General features: G+C 35.5%; 1 protein-coding gene across 11 annotated transcripts in view; it reads left to right on the top strand.

The window, feature by feature from the left end:
* CACNA2D1 (calcium voltage-gated channel auxiliary subunit alpha2delta 1) overlaps positions 1 to 17,636 on the top strand; it is a 433,534-nt gene that overhangs the window by 345,422 nt on the left and 70,476 nt on the right. For all 11 annotated transcript variants that reach the window (XR_003557130.2, XR_008747812.1, XM_055808421.1 and 8 more), the window contains exon 12: positions 2,825 to 2,929. Coding sequence is in view for 9 of the 11 variants with exons in the window: in XM_055808421.1 (XP_055664396.1) it covers positions 2,825 to 2,929 (105 nt within the window). In the remaining 2 variants the exon portion in view is untranslated. The remainder of the gene's footprint in view (positions 1 to 2,824; positions 2,930 to 17,636) is intronic.

Here is a 17,636-nt window from a genome sequence, read left to right as displayed (position 1 = left end):
CCGTGGTTTTTTGTCCTGGCGAAGCTGCTGTATAGGCAACACATTCCTTTTCAGCTCTGGTCTCCGATGGGAGGGCAGAGCCATCCATGGGACTGCTGAGGAAAACTCTTCAGAAAAATGATGAAATTACTGTAACAGCTTTGCAAAATCACTTCTATTTACTCCCTGAGCCACCTTTGTGCAAATGGCAGAAAAAAAAAAAAAAAAGGCGTGTTGTAAAGGCAATTCTGCCTTCCTCCTGATCCTTTGTAAGAGACTGATGTGTTAAGTTCATTCATCAGGATGTAAAGTTTTTATGGTGGGAAAATATCATATGATTTGTTATTCATGTTCATATTTCCAATGTTGTTTGGAGGCTAAAATCTTGAATATTTTTTTTCCATGGCATGACTTCAATATCTAAATGGTGTAGTGTAAGTAAATGCTTTTCTGTAAGTACTAGGAGATAAAGAGAAAACACTGCATTTTTCTCATACTATATAAGCATATGCTAAGCAAGCCACCAGAATTTTAGGTTGAAACTCAGAGGTTACAAACTGAACATGTTCTATTATTTCTGGAGAGCAAGCCTGGAATAGAGAGAATTGAGAGCTGTCTCTGACTCTTAATTCAGCAGTCAGTTACTAGAAAAGTAACTGATTTAGTTAAAAAAAAATAATTTTTTTAAAAATCTGCTTTATTCAGTTCAAAGTTCACATTTTACTTGTGCAGGTTCACATTTGCCCATAGCAGTGTTCATTTCAAAATCAATAGGAAAGCTTTAGAATATGAGGAGGCTTTGGTCACCTTCCTTGTCATCTCTTTGGTTTCCCCCTGATTTTATTTTGGTCTGTATATTAAATCACTGTAAATGTAGGTGAGTTTATTTATGAAGTATCCAGCTCAACTTTTATTACTTTTTTAATATTGAAAATATTGCAACCCAAAGCTATATCTTGTAGGTTACGTTTCACAAGCAGATGGTCATAAATTATTTAATTCCAAATGAAACACAGTGAGCTGATGCAATTGGAGAGAATGTATTGATTTCAAATGGGTTTTATATGTTGTTAGATGTAAGAAAATCTTTGGGCTTGTTTTTTGGTTTTGGTTATTTTTTGTTTGTTTGGTTGGTTGGGTTTTTTTCCAAATGATTAATTAAGTAGTTATTCACTGAATATTGAACTACCAGTACAAATCATCTCTGAGGAACAATTATTCATCTCTTAATATGGTGATGGGAAGTGAAGGTTTTGTATTTTAGTTTTCTGGGAGCATTGTAGAACTGTGGAGCTGCAATATTGAGGATTATGGGCTGATGTTTGAGGGCTGGCTTTGGTGTTTTGGTCTTTTTATTACAGAAGAACAAGAAATCAGATCAGAGAGTAGGATGAAAAGTGACAAAGGGGAGTGGGATCACCTCACCTGACCAGCCAGGTGAAAGTTAGTCACTATCCAGTCACAAAGACTATGGCAAGGGGGAACTGGGTACCTTGTAAGGATGACTCTCCTATTTATTTTTCTGACTGCACAGTAAATTCATATAGCAAAATTCAGGCTTGTGGAAGGGGAAGTGGAATTTCTTTCACTGAATCTCTAAGGGTTTTACTCTGTCACATCCAACTACTCAGAAGTACCAAGAAGTGTCTGGCTAGGACCATCTGTATGCAACACAGAGGACAAGGACTGCTGGCTGTAAAATTAATGAGCAATTTGCTTAGACTAGTTTCTTAACTTTTAGGGAATCAGGAAAGAAGATGAATACCAAAGGAGAAGCCTTTGGCTCCTTTCATAAGGAGCCAAAATTCATATTCATCTCTATTGTTCTGGCTGTGGAATGATGTTTTTCTTCCTTTGCACAACACACTTTTTTTCTCGGTAACTTTACTAGTAACTGACTGCTGAATTAAGAGTCAGAGACAGCTTCTCAATTCTTTCTGTTCCAGGCTTGCTCTTCAGAAACAATGGAACATGCTCAGTTCGTCACCTCTGAGTTTCAACCTAATTAGAAAAGTAGGTGGTGGAGAGATATTAATATTCTAGGCACTGTATCTTGGCTGAAATATATTATGTAAACCCAGTTTTAAAGTACTTTTCTAAAATTTAGCTATTAATTTCAGTGTATTAAAAATAGTAAAAAAAATCAGGGAAGAACTAAAGAAGTGGAAGATGGAGCTTATTTTAAGCAAAATAAGACAAAAATAGCAAATGAAAAATTATTTTTAATTTTATAAGGTAGGGGTTTTTAGATGTACCTATAGGATGCCTAAGTTACCAGATATTTCATTTATGTTGTCAGTGAGCTTGATAGTTTCTGCGAGTAGGAAGGAATCCAGCAGGAGGAAAAAAAAAAAAAAGACTATTCAGTAACTCATTAGAGGGTCATTGTTCCCAAATTTCCACAAGGACAGTAAGGATAAGAAAAAAAGTAAAGATGAGAAAAGAGTAAAAGTATTTAGAGGCCGTCACTGTACAAGTCTCTTGCAGAATATCTGTGTGGGAATGCTGTGGGGTGGATGTGATGGGTGTGAGCTGAAGAGTTTTGCTTATGTTGGTGGAGGTGAGAGGAACCACCAGATCCTCATTCCTCTGGGTTATACTAGATATGACATGAGTCATATTTAAGTCTCATGGAACAAAAAACCCCAGTTTGTTTTGGGTTTATTTTATTTTAATTTTATTTTGTTTTATCTTATTTTTCATTCAGAAGTGGTTATCGAATGAAGTCCTAAAATCCATGTTTAGGTAGTAAGCATGTTGATATGAAAGCCATCAAATACAACAGTTGTTATTATTTATAGCCTGAAATTAAAAAAAGCCACACTTTTCTTTGTGTCTTCTACAGCACAGTGTCTCTAGAGCTAACTGCAATAAGATTATTATGCTGTTTACGGATGGTGGTGAAGAAAGAGCACAAGAAATTTTCCACAAATATAATGAAGACAAAAAAGTAAGTGATATATGAAAGATTTCACTACATAAAGTACAACAGCACAGAGAGGAACATTTAAGTATGGAAGTGAAAATATTTTTGGTATGTGTATGAGATACTTTTTAAAAACATATTAGTATTGAACCTTAGAGCACTTAAATCTTTCTTAATCTATAATATTTATTAAAAAACATTAAATATATTTAATATTTTATACCTTTTGACTCGTTCATGTCAAGCAGTACAAAAGTATACCATAAACCATAAAGAATTAAACTTTTTGTTGATATTTTTCTTGTATTAGTGTAAAACTTGCATTATGAAGCAGAACACAATTAAATGATACGAGATATATCCAGATCTCCTCACTGTGCATATTTTTTGTGTGGTTTTTGTTGTTCATCAGGCAAAGGCAAAACCACACCTCAGTGTTAGAATCTGGATCTGAAAAGATTTGAGCTGGAACAAACCCACATGTTTTTCACAGTGAGGCTAATTATACCTTTGCATGTATTAACTAAGAGTGGGATGGCTTTCTACTGATAAAATTTGATCAGCTGGTCAACCAACATTATGGGCTTGACATGAGAATCACTGGATGATTTGTGTTCAGATTAGACTGGATTATTAGCTGTGCTGGTTTTAGGTTGAAGTTTTTAATTTAATCAAATTTCTGATCTGGCTTTTGCATACTTATAGATGTAAAAATTAATGAGTGTGTGTGCATGTGTGTGTGCGTGTAAAATAAAACAGCTTTCTAAATTCTTTCCTAAGTTTCAGTGCAAGTCGTTATATTTAGAAGATTAATCACTTTCTAAATAAGTATGAGCTGGATTCATGCAACAACTAGGAATTTACCTTTTCTAGTGCTTAGGTTTTTTGTATTTTTGTTTTGTTTTGTTTTCAAAAAAAATCATCTAGTAGTTAGGTTACAATTCACCAAGACACTTTAACAGTTGCCACGGATGCTCGTCTATAAAGCAGTGGAAGTATTTTGTTGGAAATCCTATGTTTGAATCAATCCCTTCAAAACAAGAACTAGAAATGCAAGACACCAAATAGTGATACACTCAGTGACCTTGAATAGTCATTTTGTGTCTGCTTTATAACAGTGTTTCACATAGAATGATGTGGTAGGGTTTAGTTAATCTTCATGTCTGAGCTGAAAGTGCTTTATAAACTGACAATTAGAAGGAAGAACTGAAATCGTAACAACTTGTGTGACATGCATGGCTCTGTTCTGAAAATATATGCAGAGATTCCTCTTCAAATTTGGACTTGGTAGCTTTTATAGTGTTACAACAAAAAACATCGGCTAAAGGGAACACGTGCATAAGGGGGAAGTTGTATGATTCATTTCTTATTATTTTCTATTTCATTTGCTGTGTTAGGAGGAAAGTATAGTTAAATGTCCAGTCCAAACAACAAAGCAGATTTGCAGTGCTGAGATTTGTAGTCTTACTCACATCATGCCTGAAAATTGATTATTTTGTGAAGTATAATAGACAAAATGTAGGATTTACCAATTTAAAGTGGTTATTTTTCTGCATCCTTTAATACTGTAAATTTTCTCTGCCAAGCTCTGGGTTGGTTTTATATAGACACTGTTGTATATAGTACAATACACTCTCATGTTCATGTTCCCTTTAGTGGATGAGAGTTTTTGGCTTTTATTATATACAGCAAAAGTATAATGGTCACTGTATGGATTTCTGATTATTTAAGCATATTTTCTTACATAATTAAATGAAGTGCAGATGTACTGCAAGGTAAACTTCCTATACTTGATTAAGTTCTATGCATGTAAATGTTAAAATTTTAGTAAGCACTCACATTTTATTACTTGTCTAATAAAATACTGGGTTGCTAGATGCCATTCCTTATAGGTTTCCTCCAAGGTGACATTGGAAGTACAAGAAATACTAGGAAAGTTTTTGCAGGTATAATTTGACAAATCATTTGCTTTCTCCTCACAGTTTTCAATCAGTAGCAATCCTTGTGGTGTTGAAGGGAAATTTATGATTGAAAAACTTGTAATGAGACTGAACTAGTAAATTAATTTTTAGGAATCATAATGAATGACCCTGCCCACCCCCAACCCCCCACCTCCACCCCTACAATCTTTCGTAACATTCTAATATTTTTAAAAATGAGACTAATACAAAATGTATTTATGGTCATGCTCTCCTTAGTAAGACTACACTTGATTCCGGAATGATGACATGTGAGCTCTCTTGTTATTCTGTCTTTGTGTAATTTAACATTAATCTTAATCCACTAGGGCATAATAAGATAATGGACAGACACATTCTAACATGAAAAATACACATATACTTTTAATTTTGTAAAGTCATAATCACAAACATAGTGTTACCTTCTTATATTGCTCAGTAGCCTGCTTTCATATATTCAATGATGACATATTTAAAGATATGCGAAGCTAGATTCTGTTGTCTTTACTGCAGTTAATTTATAATGTATTTCACAAATAGTCCATTGAATGTAAGACCAATTTTATAATTATTAGTTGTAGAGAGACTATTCAGAATGAAGTGTCAAATTTTTTTCCATTTTTTACCACAGTAGCAACTCATAGTATAAATATTTATCAGCTGATGTCTTTTCTTGCCTGCTCTGCATTTTTTTAAACATTTTTCTGTGTGTTTTGCATACAGTATATAAAAGATGAATCTTTATTGTCTTAGATCACAGTCAGTCTTTTCCCATCTTGGGTACACTTTGTTGTAAACTTTTTTTTTTTCCTTTTCCTCTACAAACAAAAGACCATTTGTTCAAATCTATTCATCCTTGTTTTCATCCTCCTGATGTAAAATCAGCTCTACGAGTATTTTCTTCTTCATGTCAGTTACTTTGCAATTCTTTGGCATGCAAGAAGCTTCAATAAGTTTTGGCCCATCAGATGACATGACTTAGTACACTTGTTTGCAGTGCCCTTAGTGCAACCTTCAAGTTAAGAAGTGAAAAAATGCAATATACAATTAGAAACTACTAAAAGAGCAGCCTAGAAACTAGCAGCTGGAAAATTGCCCCGTTAAATTAAGGGGGTTTAATCCGTTTGAAATAACATATAGATATATTTAAAATATTTTTCTGTCTCACAATTTTGAGGAGGAACATTCCTAGTTTTCATCTATCTGAAGTGGAAAATCACATTGTGTTTCACCTTTGCATGCCTTTTTCCCTTTATAAAGCCAGATTTTATTGTCACAGATTGCAACTACATGCAGTGCCTGATATTTAAAAACTAGCATGTTTACCTTTACAGTGACATTTGGGGTACTCACATTAGATGTGCGAAATACCACACACGCACTAAATTTCAGGAATGGGGGTGGTAAGTTTTTGTTTTATTTGCACTCATGCTACAGATGGCTTCACTGAAGATAGCAATATAAATTTAATTGAAACGTTGGCCCAGTAGGCGTTCTTCATCCTGAGAATTTTGAATTCAGGTTGAAAATAGAAAACCAGCTACAGCTCTTCAGGGCAAATTGTGCACCCTGAAATCTGTGTTTTGAAGGATTGCTCAACTCAAGTGACTAGAAAAAGACCTTAAACATGCCTTGTGCACTTTCAGTTGTTTGAAGTTTCCTAGCATAATAGAGGTCAGAGGGATTCATCTGACCCCTCAGGTGGGAGTGGAATAGTAAGTTTGGTCTCATGTCTCATTCCCACAGAATTACCTCTCATTATTAATACAACCTCATTTATGTAGATTTTTCTGACAATATCATTTGAGAGGAAATGGTATGTGAGAAGTTTTCCAACAACTCTGTTGCATTAAAAATATCTCTATGTGGCGGGCCCAGAATTGCTACAGTGATACAGGTCCTATGGGAGAAGGCTTCAGCTTGCTGTAATTCCACTGGGAAACGTACAGCTGGCTGTGACTTCTTCCAAATGGGACACATTCAGTTTGGCAATAGAATGATAAAATGAAATATCTATGGGAAAGCACTTGCAAAACTTTCTTCTAAAAGAAAAATCCCTCCTACTGTCTTTTCTTCATGGGTTTGAATCTATTATTGTGCAACTGCAAGTCAGTAAAACTCAAAAGAAAATTGTGTTAATCTAGGCGATGGTGTATGAATCATTCTAGACAAGGCTGAAAGTGTTAGTCCTGACTACAAATGACCCTTGAAAAAGACTGTGACATTACCACTTGGGGTAGCCATGGGATTCTCAACAGGTGTCAGACTGAACGAATGTAACTTTCTAGGGTTACTTATAGAGCCGAAAATAGAAACAACATCTTTCTCAACACTAATAGCAGCTTTGAATAGAGCTTAACAGCTGTCAAAGTGTACATTTCTGAGTATGTGATAGACTTGTGACACAGGATGTAACATAAAGTAATTACATTAAGGGTTGAATTGAGAAAAATTCTGGTTTATATCTGACTGGCATGTGGCATAGTTTGATAGGTAAAATTTAAGCCATTTTATTAAGCTTTCTGGATTGTAGATATTTTTCTGGCCTTCTCTGCATTAGCCTTCTGTGATCTTTAGACAACCAGATGTTAAGATATTTCTCATTCCTCCTGATAGTCTCCCTGTGAATTTTGTTGGAGTGATGGTACAGGAAATCCCATATAGAAGAAATCTCCAGCTAGCTGGTTAGACTGGCTCCCTGGCTCCTTCCCTAATCACTTCTGTCTTAAGAGTGTGTTATCTTCCAGGTATTAATTTTAATTTATTGTATGGACTGTGACACACACAACTGGTAAAGCTAAAGTATTCTGGGTGAAACTTGGGTCAGTACTTATAAATACCACAATCCATTCCTTTTCCTTTCAAAGTAAAAGTAGAAATTAAGTTATTAGAATGCTCATCAAAGAAATATCTTATTCTTAAGGCAAATCATCTATATTTTACTTCTTCCTTAGCTCCACTTATTAATGAAAGGCTTGCAACATAGCTACTGTCCCCGCTTCTGGGTTCCTAACATAGATTAATGCACTATGATAATGAATTTAAATATTCCATATCAGCAGCTTTCCTCCTGTGACACTCACTATTGACATATCCTTCAGTAATAGTCAAGTCGCACAATACTGAGCTATTTGAGGTTGTGTGTAGATCCATGCAATAACTTCTTTTTTTTTTTAATGTTTTTTCTCAGTATGATATTAGGCACACATTTTTCCCCATTAATCTAAATTTTGAACCAGTTACCTGATGGTGTGTGAAGTCCCCCATTAAAAATAGCGATTTTTTGGGGATAACTTTTTTAAAAAATGTCCATTGTCTTTCACTGACCCCTTTACCTTTAGACTATATAACATCACCTCTAGGGTTTTTCTTAAAGGCTTCAATAAGGAAGTCATATCCATCATATTTCTTCTCCCTTTTTCACCTGCTTTTTTTTATTCAACCATCACATCCCCTGTACTGTTCCATGCATGTACACAAGTTTTCTGGGTAAGATTGCTGCAGACTTTGCAGATGCAGCAGAAAGTGCAGTGGGGCAGAGAGGGGTTTATTTTAAGAAGAAGATCTGCATGCAGAAGAGCCTTTTCATGCATGTGTCCACACACACAGAGATGTGTTGATACTGTTTCTCTTTAGGCTGCTGTTTCATTATGAGTATGGATCTGTCTGGGTCACCACATGGCATTTTTATCTACTGTGCAAGATAAAAATCCATGTGATGGTGTTGAGAGCTGCAGAGGGCTAATGAAAGTTTTAATATAGCTTTGTTGAAAAGTAACCTTATCGGTCATATTAGAATCATGTGTATCTGTTACATAAAACCCAAGTGGCAGCTTTTTTCCTTCAAATTTGGCACGGAGGGGGCTATTTGATATTTTTATTTTTGTTGATCTTCAGTTCCAAACCACTACATTAATAGTGATTGATTCAGGGTATCACATAGAGGTTGATGCTGCAGATGGCATAACATGATTAATCAAGGCAACAAGGACATGATATCACTTAATATAGAAAGCACATTATGTTTATTTTGGGATGAAAGCAAGACAGTCAAACGGCATTTTACTTATTTATACAAACAGAATGCCACATATGGCATAACTGGTTGAGGTTAGACATCAGAAGGATCATTGTGTTTCTGTCTCTCCATGTATTTACTGTACATTTGTTCTTATGAATTTGGCATTGAGGAGAAATGACATGTGAGTTGATTGTACTTTTGTGTAATTTAGGAGTTTGAGGACTGGGACTTTCTGCAGTGAGCAATTTAATGCCTAAGCCATGCCTGATGATGTCTATGTAACCTCTTCTTTAAAGTATTCAATTCCACAGCTTTCTTAGGTATTTACATCTTTCTGTTTCAACACCTACCTGTTTAGAAAGGTTTCTCCAAATTTCCTTAAACCAAATAAGCTTAGAACGTTTTTTCTTTTCATTTTACATTTATTACAGAGAACAACTAATTCTCGCCAGAATTTCCTCTTACATTTTAGGAAACAATTTTTATGTTATCACCCTCATCCGACTCTTCTTTTCAGCTTTTGTCTTTTCAGCTGTAACAAAATAATTCCTCTCAAATTCTCCTTAGTTATATATTAAATTCTTCTCATTCTTAATGATCACCCCTATTGTGGATAATAGCAATTTAATTTCTTAAAACATGCTCTGGAACAGTTGGAGAAACTTCAGTGGTATCAAAAGAACAGAGTATTTTCTATGACTTTTTTTTCATGCAGCACTCAGGTAAATATGTCCCAGAATATAAATTTCTGGTTTTGAACTGCATATTATTGATTTTTTTTTTTTCCTTTGCTCTGTACTGGTTTTTCCCCAAACTGCTGTTTTTTACAGTTAATCTTCAATTTCAGTTTCTGTGTTTGATTTTTTAAGTATTTTTAACCTTAAATTGCATTAGGCAGTTTCTTCTTGTATGTTTAATGTATTCCTCTTCATGAACTGCCAGTTTTCTTGTAATTCTTTATTCTTTACATTATCTTCACACAATATTCAGCTAGCTATTTCTCTGAGTTTCTTGAATTCTGTGCCTTTATCTTTGTTTTACTGCTGTCATACCTTTTGTTCCTTGAAATAAAAATTCCATCTTGATCTTTCACTCAGATCTTTCTTCTAGATTTTCAGTTAATTCCTCCTCAAAATTCAGAAATAAATCCAACTGTTCTTGGCATGTTCGAGAATAAGATTTTTTCCTGATACGCTACAAGATGTTCAGGAATTGTGGCTCACATCACATTGTTTTATCTGCATGAACCTATATGATTAAAGTTAGAAAAAAATTTTGTATGCTTCTGGTGTTTATTGAAGTAAGTGCCATAATTAAACAAGACCTGAGTGTAAGGAGTGCAGCTGTAGACAGAGAAGGTATAAATTGTTCTGCTTCAAGTGCCATGTAAGAGAGACTTTTAAAATCCCATCAACTGAAAAACCTAAGAGTGATAAATTTTCAAAATTAAGAATTGATTTCTGCAGATAGAGAATCAAAACTGGACACAATAAAATATTAATATGGTTATGAAGATTAAGAGCTATTTTTCTATAAAATTATCAATTATATAGTTACCATTCTGACATTTGTGTATTCCCAAAGTCTAGAGTTTTCCAAAGGTTTACTTTACAACATTGATTTAAAAGTGCAGCTTCCTGGGAAGAAACTGCAAAAGTTGTTCACTTAATAGAATAGGTAACATAACTAAGCTAGCACAACTGAAAATATTTTTAAAAAGAATTAACTATTATTAAATTACTCTAAAACTTGATAAAAGTCTTAGTTTCTAAGTGCTGCTTAGGCCAGCTGGTAGACAGGTGTTGATCATTAGTCCATTAGTAGATGGAAGTGTTTCAGATGGGACGGGACATGTTTGAATGAAAAGATTTGCCAATGAGCTGGTGGAAAAAGCCGACAGAAGTATGTAGGAGACTTTACGCTGGGGTTCAGAGGGAGAAGTTATAGAATGGGAATCTCTGTAGTCAGCAAGTGAATGAGGGAACAGCTGAAACAAACAGATGGTAGCACAAGATGTATGTGTGCAGCAGCCTAAACAGATGACAGGTTAAGGAGGAAATTAAAATTTCAAGAAACAACATTTCAGTCCGTTCAGATAACAAGAAATGTGTGTTTATATATTCAAGAAGCATAACAGAGGAAAAGGATATAAATGGGAAATGAGATAGCTAAAGTGTAGGTATGCTGTACATTTCACTTAAGGAAGGAGAAACGCTGTGCAACTTAAATGTAAAGTATTAGAGATTTCTGCAGACATTTCAAGGAAGAGTTGATTTTTAAGAGAGAACTTCACAACTGATCTCACCAGGAGAGAACAACATCAACCTGAGATGCAGGAGCACTATTTGAGAAATCTTACCAAGAGTAAGAATTATTATATGTCATTAAGAAGGCCTTTTTGTATAGTATTTTGCAGAAAATATTTCAGTTTTGACAAAAAGGAAAAAAAAAATATCTTTCAAGTAATGGATTAATATTCTAATGAGAAACAAACAGAAAATACTCCAGCCTCTACTTAGAAAGTGATATGCCTTCAAAATCCTGATTAGTCTCAAAGAAAAGACCAAATCCTGCTCTGTCATATCTCCAGGAAATAAGTCACATTCTTTAATCTTTTGCACTATCATGATATAATTTAATACACAGAATTTAATGTGCTATACAGAATAGATTGTCTTTACTAGAAGAATGAGCAACTCACTTTGCAGTCTTTTACTTGTGTGGTCATGGAAAATGACATTCAAGTATGAGCTTTAAATTAATTTCTCTTGAGTTTTTCACAAACATTTTTTATAGGTCTTATTCCTAAAAAATAGAGAAAAAAAACCCCACAACAAAATGAAAACCAAATCTATTATTTTTCAGAACAGTATCAGCCCCCATATGCAGTCTTTGAACTCTTAGCCTATTATGTGTCTCCATTCTTGATTCTATATTCAGCTTCGATTTGAAGTCAGTAGATGGGAATTCTGTGCTTCATAATCTCATTGTTAGTCACATACAAAAGAAGACATTTAATCCATACTGACCAAAGAACCTGGATCGCAAACTGCAAATGTTTATTTTTTTTATAATTCTGACTTTTTAAAAATGGATCTTTTTAACAAGAAAGACTTTGATTTACGAATGATTTTATGAAGCCGCCTCTTTGCAGGCAATGCATTCTGTAATGCAAACTGGCCGTATTATATTCTCAATCCTGCAGTGTAGACAAGAAAAACAATAACCTCAATGCTTTCTGTTGCAGACTTAGTCTGTAGATGCAATTTTATTTGAAAACAAAAATAAAGACAAAACCAAAATCCTCTAAGGCAATATTTTGTCTATAGTAAATTTCTCTCTAAGAAGCATATTTATAAAGAAGGCTGAAGACCTTTTTTTTTCAATAAAAAGACAGACTTTGTGAGAGATGATTAATATTCATTTATCTCACATCACAGACTGAAAAACAGCTTATATCTTGTCACCTGAAGTGTGATTTAACTAAAATACATTGTCTCTGCTCTTTCAGCTCTTGTGAATGCAAAATTTACATCTAAGTTTACTAAGAACACTCAGAACACTTTGTTACAGTTGAACCAGGGCCACAGGCAACTCCCAAGGTTCTTTTACCTGTGGATTGCATATAGGATCAGTTCTATTATTTTTTCCTGAAAATGCAATTTATTTAGTTGATTGCAAAAGAAATGAAAATGCACATCATTCCATATAAGAGTGAACTGTGTCATGATTAGTTCTTTTATTATTAAACCATCCCTAGGATAGATGTTATCTATAAATCTTATATATGCAACGTTTCTCAGAGACAATCCTGAGATTTCAAGTGCGGTTTGGCAAGAAGTACAATGAGCGAGCATGCACAGCGATTCCATTAATTGCTAGCTGTGAAGGATGTTCTCTATTACATGATTGTGCATGAGACTCATGTCTTTCAGCCACACTAGGACATTTGCCAGTTGCTGACAGCAGGCATCGTCAGCGCCTGCTTGTGTCAGTAATGGAACGTCTTACCTGCAAGCGGAGGCAAGGTCAGGTTGCCCTGAGCACAGACCTATATGGCAGTGGTGAGTTTCCATTGCTATACAGTAGTTACTAATTTCCGCACCCCCCCCCCCCCCCCCCCAAAAAAAAGGAAGGGGAACTAAACCTGAAGCCTTTTCATCCCTAAATCTCCCTCTTGTAAGGTGATCTGAAGATACTGTTCCCAGCTCAGTCTCCAAGATACAACATGTGAACGTGGAGAAAAGTCCGTTCACCCACTTAGTTGGCGTACCCTTTTTCAAGCACGCTATATTATTTTCATTTAGAATTGTCATGTTCCCGTGAAGATGAGGCCATTGTAAAATTAGACGTGAACTTTGTATAACTGATAATTCCAGAGAGTAAGATTTCCTGTAAATGGGTTCTGCTGGAAATGAGAATTTCCGATGGCCCTTCCCTTTCCCCCGTCATTTTCCTTCTTCTAATATGACTGTTTGGCATTTGCAACCGTTTAGTTTCAGTCACTGTTTTCCATGCTGTACAAGAACTGGAGCAATGGGAGTAAAAAACAGAGAGAGTAACTATACAAAGGGGATAATTAGTGCAGTATTTTCAAACAAAGACTATTTGCATGAAAAGAAAAAGCAGAGTACCTGATAAAAATTAGTGTTTGAAATATTCAATGACAAATTAAATATTCCTTTAAATGCTTAGCTCATATTTGTAATATTTCTTCCCCAGGGCTTATAAGGCCAAAGGACAAAAAAAAAAAAAAAAAAAAAAAGGAAAAAAAGAGATGGCTTAGTGTCACAATATGAACTGTAAATATCTCTCTAATTAATATGGTCCTTTCCAGCTGCTCAGCTGCCACCAAATGTTGTTTTGACTATCAAAGAAATGCCTGATATGCTTTTAATCCTGGGTATGGGGGGAATTACTTTATCAACCCCTTTGTCTGGTTCCTGATATGGGCCACAAAATTTACAAGGAAATCTCATAAAAAATGACTTTTTCTCCAGGGAATGCTAAATGTGGAGTGTCAGGGAGAAGTAGCTTGGGGAAAGGAGGAATTTAATTGTTTTTAATTTCAGCAAAGAGACTTTGATATTAACATAACCAAGGAAGGAAACAGATCAACTGACTAAATAGAACCCGGGTAATCAAAGTAAAACATTAAACAGCTGAATTGCTAAAAAAGGTGACAGTGTATTTTCTTCATCTGAAGACGGGGAGACAGGATGAGTGGCTAGAAAACCACCTGATCCAAACCGAGCGCTTGATGCTTATTTCTGAGGTGGTATGGGGTGATCTGGTGAGGACAGCACTTCTGCTGGAAATCGCAGGAAAAGCAACCAGCATGTTGGCGTTCTTTGAGCCAGAGCTACAGCCACAAGCCTGCATCAGAGAAGACCACTTGAGTACTATTTTGGGGTTTTCTAGATAAAATCCATCCCTGCCTTTCAGCAGGATGAGCTAAGCATACAGCAACTGCATTACACTGTTGGAAACATCACATTAATCTAAATGTCTTGAGGCACCATTTATATTAGTAATTTACATGGGGCCAAGACGTGGGCATGGAGACTGTCCTGCAATCCTTTATGTTTTAACTGTTAGTTAAACCTGGGAGTTTTTCAGCCTCTGCCAGCTGGCACACTCACACAGAAGGTGCTGGGACTGCTCCTTGCGCAGCAAGGGAACGGGAAGAGGGAATGAGCAGTGGTTCAGCTGCTGTGCATGTATGTAGGCTCTGCTGCCACAGTTGCTCTTAAGGCTTGAGAGTGGACCAAGGCCCAATTTTTGTAAGGTTAACATAGCCAAACAGACTCTCAAACTTAAACTCAAGCACATCATTGTGAAGTCCTACCAGTGTTTTTGAAAGCACAGCTTTTCCTTACTGCTGTTCTTGAGACTAATGTAAAAATCTAATAAACCCGAGCTGTTTCATACCTACATCTAGAAAATGTTGAGATTAAAAACTTACCTGTGGAGACAGTGTAGTGCAGAGGACATAGCCTCCTCATTGTTATGTAGTATTCCTACATTAAGTTATTGTGAGCATACACAATTGAATAATTCTGCTTGTACATCTGTGATACTTCTGGCTCATCAAAGATTATGTCTAAACTAGGTAAAGACTTAAAGGATCATGTAACCATATCTAATTATAGTCAATGTAGCAGAGGTAGCTTGGTAGGTATCAGCAGGGTATTTATACCTTCATACGTTTAGCTGTATGGCAGAACAGAAGGGGCACACCATGCTAGCCCATTAGAGAGTAAGGAATGAGTTGCTGTGGTTCCACAAGGTGGCACTGAGAAGATGTAGAACAGCGTAACTGAATTAGTATTTTTTAGTTCTGTGAGAGTGTTAATTCCGAAACTTTCCAGTATGTTAACCATAATAGTGTTTTCAACCTCTGCACTAGAAAATATCCCCATTTTCATGCAGATATGTTTTCTTTGTAAGGAAACAAAGAAAGCCAGAGAATACAAATTTTTTAGTTTTTGAAACACTGCAATTCCGGATAAACATTTTGGGGATTCACTGTATTCACTTTAAAGACTTCTTCAGTGAACATGCATCTTTCATTGTGTGCATGTGTTATGAAACCTTCAGGTGTAATTTTCAGTTTATTTCCTTTTGATGTGTAATTGTATATAAATACACTGCAGATCAGTGTTCTTGGAACTATTTTCCCAATAAATGGGTTTGGGCCTATTTTATCAGTCTAGAACCATATCCAAAGCAAGTGAGATTCTCCAATAATCTCCTCATATGTAACAAACTTATTTTTTCTTTTTATTTTAAGATAGAAGGATTAACATTAGATTGTAATGTGAGCTAGTTTTTACTGTCATTATTTCTTTTCTTTATTAGACTGTAATTACACAGGATATAATTAGACTAAGAACTCATAAGTTAGCATTGCAGCTTGAACTCTGAGGTTGAATTTTAGTGAATGAAAGATATTGGTAGAAAATACTGCAAATACACATGGAAGGTCTGGGAGAAGTAATTGACTGTGGATAAATATCTAGAAAAATAGCTCTAAGGATCTGCTTTATTAGTCTTTAAATATGTGCCTCAGTTAAAGCATTTTCCATTGATGTCAAGGGGCTTACCTGCATAGTTAAATTCCTTGCTGAATCAGAGCATAGAGGGTCGATTATGGAAACGCTTGAATAGATGTTTTTCCAAATGTATTCATACTTTATTAATGTCTATAAATTCAAAGAAGTCTAGCCTGCAATTATCTTTACATGTAAATATTTGAGACCTAAATTCTTATTGATTCCCATATGGACTTTTTCTCCCCAATTTCCCCAAGTCTACACATATTTTCAGAGAGTACCTACAGCAAGGGGCAGATCCTAATGTAGTCATAAATATAAAAGATTTCTGTTGGCATATCATACCATTTTGGTATTTCCTAATTTGACATAGGATTGTTTATTCTGCATTCTGAGTTAGACCTTTAAATCTTCACAACCTTAGCACCTGACTAGTTTTCATACCCAGCTGCTTAGGTCATCTCTGTGTTTTTCCCAATTGCTGTTAAGGACAAAAAGTGGAAGCAGTCTGAGAGGCACATACAAAAACCGTAGATCTGAACTTTTTTGAGCCTGGTATTGAGAGCAATAGAAGCTGTGAATTCGCTCAAATTGAGAAAAGTGAACTCAGACCTTTTTTTATATGAGTATTGAACTCTCACTTAAAAGATTAGTGGCACCACTGCTACTATCAGTCTGAAAAGGGTGAGACTTGCTAGGTCTATCATATAAAACCCCAATTTTACTCATCTGAGTGAATCAGACCAGATACTAATCAATGAACCCAGGCCAGGGTGTAGGCTGGTAAAATATCCACAGCTATCCATATTGTTTAATTGTTAACACATCCACCAGTATGGTTCTTGGCCTGTGGCAGCCAACTCTTTTGAACAATGTCTGGTTTTGGTTCAGGGGGTTGCATGAGCCAGGGCCTGTTCCCAAAAGGTTTTATAATGAGATCACCCAATATGGTGAGGGGGGACAGGGAGGGAGGATGGCAGTATAATTTAGCTGTAGAGATGTGAGCCAGGCTGTGTCACTTGCCCTCATGGCCTGAGAAAGAAAATGGGTTATGGGTTATGTCCCATTTTATTTACTGCATCAATATAGCCTGAGGGATCCTAAAACCTCCCTCAAGCACATCATTGTGAGTCTTACCCCTGCTGTTAAACACAGAACTTTTATTTTTCTTCTCCCTGTGCTTCCCAGGGAAAAAAAAAAAAAAAAAGCTGCTTTATTTTTATAGGTATAACCCAAATAGTTCAGGACTGCGTCCCTGGAAGTCCTGAACTGAGCGTTCAACATGACAGATTATGGACCAGAATTTATGTGAAACTCTGTTTGGTGCTTCCTATTGGCTAACCCTAGGTGGTTTCCTAATTACTATATAGGGTTTTTAGATCATCTTCTGAAGCTCTGTTCTCATTTCAAATTGGTCATAAATGTCTTCTAGCCTCAGTTCATAGTGGAATCCAAAATTGTCTTCAGATTTCTGCCATGGATGTAAAGACAGTAAAGAAAAAATGCATTCACAGTTTTAACTGTGGCAGCTTGAAAACCACATTAACATTTCCCTGATCTTCACCAGAAAAGTACCAAAATGGTTAAGTAGTTTAAAAGCTATACTTACAAGGTGATGGAGTGCATAATGGAATATACAAAAGCAGTTTTATGATTTTACGTAGAAAAATAGGCTTGGTATGTTGTCCTTTTATTTC

This window comes from Falco peregrinus, chromosome 6 (assembly GCF_023634155.1).
Source record: "Falco peregrinus isolate bFalPer1 chromosome 6, bFalPer1.pri, whole genome shotgun sequence".
Lineage (NCBI taxonomy): Eukaryota > Metazoa > Chordata > Aves > Falconiformes > Falconidae > Falco > Falco peregrinus.
This window is presented reverse-complemented; position numbering and strand designations above follow the sequence as displayed.